Below are 6,890 nucleotides of genomic sequence, written 5' to 3' on the forward strand. Positions count from 1 at the left end.
AAGGTTTTCTGAGACACTGAGACACTGCCAGGAGCTTTGCAAAGACCCAAAATAGACAGTGTTTCTTCCTAAGCATTAATCATCCTCTGCTGAGTAATATGAAACATTAGGAAACGGTAGCTCCCCCATACAGGGAGGATACACTCCAAGACCCCCAGTAGATGGCTGAAACCACAGACAGTACTGAACACTATCTATACTACTTTTTTTTCCTACACAAACATATACCTATGATAAAGTTTAATTTATAAATTAGGCACAATAGGAGATTAACAATAACTAATAATAATTATATCAACATACCATAATAAAAGTTATAAGAATGTGATCTCTCTCAAAATCCCTTAAGGTACAAATTTAATGCCTTTTCCATCTTAAACAAGCACTTATCACACTGTGCTGTAACTTGCAGTTTGAGTGAGGTGCAAACAGCAAACCTCACATGAATTTCTTTCTCCTCCTTCACAATTTCACAAATAGATTTGTTCTTACCACAGATCTTAGAAACCTCAGCATATGATTTTTTTTTTTCCTTATTGAGGACTTTTACCCTTTCACTTAAAGGAAGCATTTTATGGAGCCTCTCTGGCATATCCATATTGCCAGCATCACTACTCTTGCACTTTGGGGCAATTATTCAGTAAAATAAGGGTCACTTGAGCACAGGCACTGCAATATCACCACAGTCAGTCTGGCAGCTGAGATGGCTGCTAAGTGACTAAGGGGTGGATGTGCTGGACAAAGGGACAATTCGCAGCCTGGGCAGGATGGCATGAGATTTCATCAACACTACTCAGAAGAGTGAGAAATTTAAAACTTATGAATTGTTTATTTCTGGAATTTTCCACTTAATATTTTCAGACTGCAGTTTACTGCAGGTAACCAAAACCGATGAAAACAAAACCACGGCTACGAGGGGACACTAGTGTATCTGCAGAAGAACAAAACTCATTAATTTTTTAGATGAAACAAGTGACTTCAAAGCAACTTGCTATGCAGCATCAGGATAAGGTCTCAGACACTACAGGTATGGGTCCCCTGTCCCCTGCCGCCAGGGGGGCTTGGGTGGAAACTCTGAATAAGCACACCTACACAGTGAGTGAGGGCAGGGCGGCTGAGCAGTCAGCCCAGCCTAGAGCAGGAAGACAGAGCTGGGGGAGAGGGTACGGGTGGTGACTACCTGATGAGTGTAAATGTAGTGAGAGGGGATCTCTACTTGTGACAAAAAGAGGATATGAATAAATTGGTGATAATTACACAGAAAATTTAAGCCAACATATAAAATGTATCATTAACTTCCAGGAAAACAACAAAGGCAATGTAATTATAGCACACTATATGCACTAGCTGTGGATATCTGCCTGATAATAATAATGTAAATTCTGAATACCGATCATACCAAAATTGTGTTCTATCGGGTCGATGGGGTGAGTGGGAACAGGTATGAGTGTGTGAGTGTATGCGTGTACTTTTGGAATTGTAGTGACCACCGTAAGGGAACTTTTAACTTAGAGAAGTCCACTTAAGAGGCACCCTTAAAAGAGAGGATCCCAAACCTCTCAGAGACAATGAAATGCACTCTTTGGTTGGTATGCAGAAGCCTCTAAGAGAAAAAATAACTCCAAAAATAGCTCTAAAAGGTTTCTCACAGCCTGCAAATAAAAAATTTTTGGTGAAAAGACATCAGCCATCTCAGCAGGTAATCTTAGCTTAGTCTACTTGCCAGAAACACAATTTGGATCCAACTATTCTTTTAAGTTTTGTATTATGGTCCCCAAGACATGACTAAAATTTAAAATGAAAGCTATAAAATCTCTGTTTGTGTCTATTTCTGTTAAGGAATTTGCCAATAAGAAAAATAACTTAAGATAAAAATAAATAAATAAGAGAAAATTTAAGATAATGGTTGACTGTTTAATGTCTAATCCAAGTATAATTGTTAAAAGCCAAGCGTTTTAAATAAATGTAAATATAAGTTTATACTAAGTTAAACTAAATAATGGATATTCATTGAATATCTAGATCATTTCCAGAGAAGATAATATACTGACATAGTGATTGCTAAACATAAATTTATCTACTTTTGGCTTTTTAACTTTTACAAAGAGACAAAGAATATTTGGGTCTATTGGTACATTTTTTGCCACATTAAAAATTGTACTGTAAAAAACACATCTCTAAAAAGTATACTTTTTTATGATTATGTATTTATAAATTTGCTAATCTACTATGGAATGCTAATATATGATAGTTCACAATTGCCTGCCTCCTAGTTTTTACTGGAAAGCGAAGACTACAAACAGTTAAATTTTATTATTAACATGTACAAATAGAAATATTAGAAAAAATAAGAGTGAAAAGACACTTCAAAAAAAGTAGGTAAAGAAAATAGAATGTGTTTTTTAGATAAGGAAGGGTATAAAGGACAAGGGTTTCTTTTTTTGTTCCAGAATAAGAAAGGAAAAAAGACAAAACAAAACCTAAATGGATATAAAAGTTGTAGAAGGTTTGTGGAAAAAGACTCTTGAGAAAGGAATTTTATGTGTCTTCAAGCTAAGACTGAAATGGATTTAAGTTTAAAAAAAGAGTTCTAATATCAAAAGCATACTGATACAAAATTAGAATTTGTTTTTTTGTTAAAAATCACAACTTTTTAAGATTATTGATCTGCTCTTAATAAGAAATTGTACACAAAAGTTTTTACCTTTAATGTCATCTGCCTCGGAAAGGAAGATGTGTTTTATGAAAATAATTTCCTGTGCTTCACGTTGTATTTATCAGGTCTTTGACTATGTAGGGAAAAAAACCCCAAGTTTTATCGATACTAAAAGAGCTAATTTTTATTTGCTTGTTTGTTTTACAACTATATAACTTTCTGCATTTGCCTCTGAAATCTTCAGTCACTTTACTTGCAATGGATAACTACTGTTTCACAGTGACCAATGATCCTATTTGATGAAGTATTTTAAATGTTCTGACATTTTAAACAAACTTTCTAAATCAAATTCTGAATGAAGTAAAAAGAGGAATGTTAATTTATTTAGGCTTATTTGATATATTAAATTGCATGGGAAACACTGTGAAATAAAAGCAATATTTAATTTTCTTAGGTCATATTTATATGGGATATATCACTAAAATAATTCAGAAGTTATATGAAATTCTTGAAAATCTGGTATGTTCTGGTATGTTATTAGTCATAATTCCAGCTATTATTTTAAAACATTATATACCATAAAAATAACCAAATTTCTTTCTTAACTGAATCATTTTTGTGTGTGAACACTCACCAGCTCTTTAATCATGGTTATTTTTAAGTCTTTAGTCACTCATAGACAATTATTGCTTCCCTGTGATGCTTTTGCAAAAATGATCGTGAAAAGTGCTTCATCTTCAAATAGATTCATGGAAAAGACTCTGACAAGTAAAGGTTTCTGATAATTGTAAGATCATAATATTGAACGAGGTAAGGACTTCTAGAATTCTAGTGGAAAAGTGATTCATAAAGCTACTAACCAAGATCAAGCAAAACAAGAATTATGACGACTGAATGAACTGATGAAGATGATTTTAACTTTTATGATTTCATTTAAAATACTGATTCTTTATTGTTTTGCTTTCCAGATTTAAAGGCGCCTCTTCTACTCTTTTAAACTATACATAATTTACCAGAAATTGGTAAAGTATATTTTTTAAACAAAGGTTGAAACACTTATCATTTTCTTCCCACCTGATTCCTCCAGAATTCTGAAACTCTTATTAAATATTCTTATTTTTCATGACAATATATGTATCTATGTAAGTTCAGTAAGACTGTTCTCTTTGTAGCAGGACACAACTGTACAAGTCCTTGGCTTGATTTCTTAGCATAAAGAGACTTTAAAGGTCTAATCTAAGATTCTTCATGAAAAGTTCCAGCAAAGCAGATTTAAAAGAGCCCAATCGGTCAATCACTGTTCTTGCTGTGTGCTATATAAATAAGCGGATCAACTTTGTTGAAACTAGACTGAATTTGCAAACAAACTCATCTTACTGTGGTTATCTTTGATAGCAGTGGGATGATTATACAGAGAAAATTTATGTTTCAGTAATACGCCTTTGTAAGAGATCAGATTCTGGTACTGTTAACCCTCTTTGACGTTTTGTTTTCTATCTATAAACTGGACTGGATCTTGAATTCTTTTAGTTTCTTCCAATATTTGACTAGAATACTCCAAACTAACGTTTCCAATTTTCTCCCACTCTTTTGACTCTGAATCACTATGAAACACAACCGCCTTTCCAGAAGCCTCCAAATCACTATGAAACACACTAACACACTGCCCTTTCCTGAAGCCCGAGGCAAGTTAAAGCTGGACAAATTGATAAAACCTCCGAGAAATCACCACAACAGCTCAGGGGTGGGCGATCTGCAAGCTTGCTGTTCCGGAGCCACTTAGAAAGGTCACCAGGAAAATCCACCATACTGTAACAGCCATACTCACTCCACCATCTAGAGATACTTCCAACTCAAATTTAGAAATTTTCTCAAATGGCTGCTCTCCAAACTCAGAAACTGAATTTAAAATTTGCTCAAACGATTAGCCTTTACTTTTCTTTTGTTTCCATAGAGATGCCTCTCGTTAAATTACCTGATTGCTCACACCATACAGAAGCCTCATTTACGTGGAAACTCACCTGCAGCACAGTCTCCTGAAATAAAACGTCCTGACGTTCATCAGATGACTGGATGAAATCAACAATAACCACATAAAGATGAAGACAGCGACAAGATGGCTCTCCCACCTAAGGACTCAACTAACGCAGTGTCTGTTGGTTCTTCAGCCTGACTACTTCAATGGTGGTAACCGAGAATAACGCTGTACTAGTTGGTCATACTCTTAGTCCACCAAGAGAATGACCGAAAGGGGTAGAATTGTTAAAATCAACAGCAAATGGAGACCAGCCTTGAAAAATTCCCTGAGCAGACAAAAGGAGTTTAGTCATACGAGCAAAGCTAATTTAGCTTATTTTGCAAGACTAACTTGACCCAGGTCATTTCTTGCTTATGTCTCTGGAAATCATAAGCAAAATTTAAACTGTTTCCCAAAGTTGATATGAGGTTATAACCACTTACCAATTCTCTATCATTTAAGAAAATTCTAATATTAGAATCAATTACTGTAAAGAATAAACAGTCATTGCCTTCTCATTGTATAAGTCTCTTTAAAACAATATACCTCTGAGACTCATTCCTTGTTTTGGTTTGAGTGCTACTGGTTTGCAGACTGATTTTTTGGTGTGTGCACAATACGCTTTTACTGATTACTACTGTGATGATTCATTGGTTTTACTTCTGCAATTTCTGAAGTTCTAATATATAGATACATAGATATGGTTGCTGCATCTAACAGCAAGACTATTTTTACCACCACAGTACTGAACACCAGCAAGAGACGGTGATTACTTTCTTCAAAAAGTAGGTTTTTAAGAATTAGTTTGATAGCAACTTTTCCTCAGCACCTTAAAAAAGTGCATTCCTTTATACTTTATTTTTCATTTTCTATCTATTTTTAATTGTTGCAGAGCTTTTACTGCTTTGCTATTTTAAAACCACTAGACAGGAGTTGAATTTTGGCAAAACTGTAATGTTTGGTATTTACATTTCCTGACAGAAGCAAATGGACAATTTTGGCATTTTGGACACTCCATATGAGGCTGGCAAGTTACAATTCTGCACCCTGGGCAGAAGGACATCAAGTCATTTTCACCTTAACATAACTTTTTAATTTACAGACCACACAAAAATTATGAAATGATTCAAACTTTGTAAGGGGATCAGATGTATTTTTAAAAATGCCAAGAAAATCTGTCTCAAGAATGTCCTTCCGTTTTACCCTATCAACTGTTTTCACCAGATTAAAAACTCTTTGAGGGCAGGGCTAACACTGGAAACATCTGTTGCTTACCAGGCATAAAGATGGTTTATACAGTATTCACTTAATCTTCCCCACTTTGCCATGAGATCGGTACTATTATAATCCCCATTTTCCAGAAGAGACTGAAGTTCAGACTCTTGCCCACGGTCACACAGTACTGAGGAGTGGAGCCTCTCGCCCACCCGCCACCAGCCCTATACCTGCGAGAGCCCGGCCGCACCCGGCTAGTGGCAAGCACAAAGAGGCCGTTCAGTAAGTCCTCGTTTAATTGAAGCCCACGGCGTAAACTGGCAGCAGAAGGGATCAAGTAGCCGAGAGGCAGAAGAAAGTGTGCGTTTGTCGCGGGGAGGTATCTTGTGAGGGAAGCCGGCCCCGCGGGACGCCGGCGGGAAGGGATAGCTGTGCCGGGAGTTTCTGGGGACCGCTTGGTGAGGGACAGAAAGCCAAGGGGTAAGCAAGACACTTACCCGGCCGGAAAAAGAGGAGGGCGCTTGTGAGAAAGTTCAGCAACTCTATAATCTGATGTTTTTCCAGATAATTCCTGGCCTCCAACTCCCTGCTGCTGTTGGCCTCCATTGCTCCCCGTTGCGTCGTTGCTAGGCGACCAGCAGCGACGCAGACGCTCGGCTCCGCCCCCTCCGCTCGGCGCGGTTACGCGACGCTCCTCCCACTGGCTTAGACCCAGGCTCCTCACCGTGAAGGGGGCGGTCTGGAAAGTGTGGCGTGGGACGTACGCGGAGGCCTGGGGAGACCCATGCCGAGCCCCTCCTGGGCGGATGGCTCTGTCCCCCATCCCGGCTGAGGGCTAGGCCTGATGGTCTTTTCCTGTTTCTGTCTCTAGCACCTAGCTCAGTACTTATTGATCCAGTCAGTAAGGCCTCGTGTGATAGTAATATGTGAGGATGGACTAATAACAGATGGAGCTTGTCTGACGCCGGGGGTGTCCAGCCGGGAGTCCTAAGCAGCATCTTT

At 37.8% G+C, this 6,890-nt stretch overlaps 1 protein-coding gene across 1 annotated transcript in view; it reads right to left on the minus strand.

Moving 5' to 3' along the window:
- The window catches only part of EFCAB10 (EF-hand calcium binding domain 10), an 11,270-nt gene extending 4,730 nt beyond the window's left edge, over nt 1-6,540 (minus strand). Inside the window, exon 1 of the mRNA XM_010946690.3 lies at nt 6,386-6,540. Within this exon, the coding sequence (XP_010944992.1) occupies nt 6,386-6,494 (109 nt within the window). The 5' untranslated portion in view covers nt 6,495-6,540. The remainder of the gene's footprint in view (nt 1-6,385) is intronic.
- Between the last annotated feature and the right edge of the window lie 350 nt (nt 6,541-6,890).

Source organism: Camelus bactrianus, chromosome 7 (genome assembly GCF_048773025.1).
Source record: "Camelus bactrianus isolate YW-2024 breed Bactrian camel chromosome 7, ASM4877302v1, whole genome shotgun sequence".
Taxonomy (NCBI): domain Eukaryota; kingdom Metazoa; phylum Chordata; class Mammalia; order Artiodactyla; family Camelidae; genus Camelus; species Camelus bactrianus.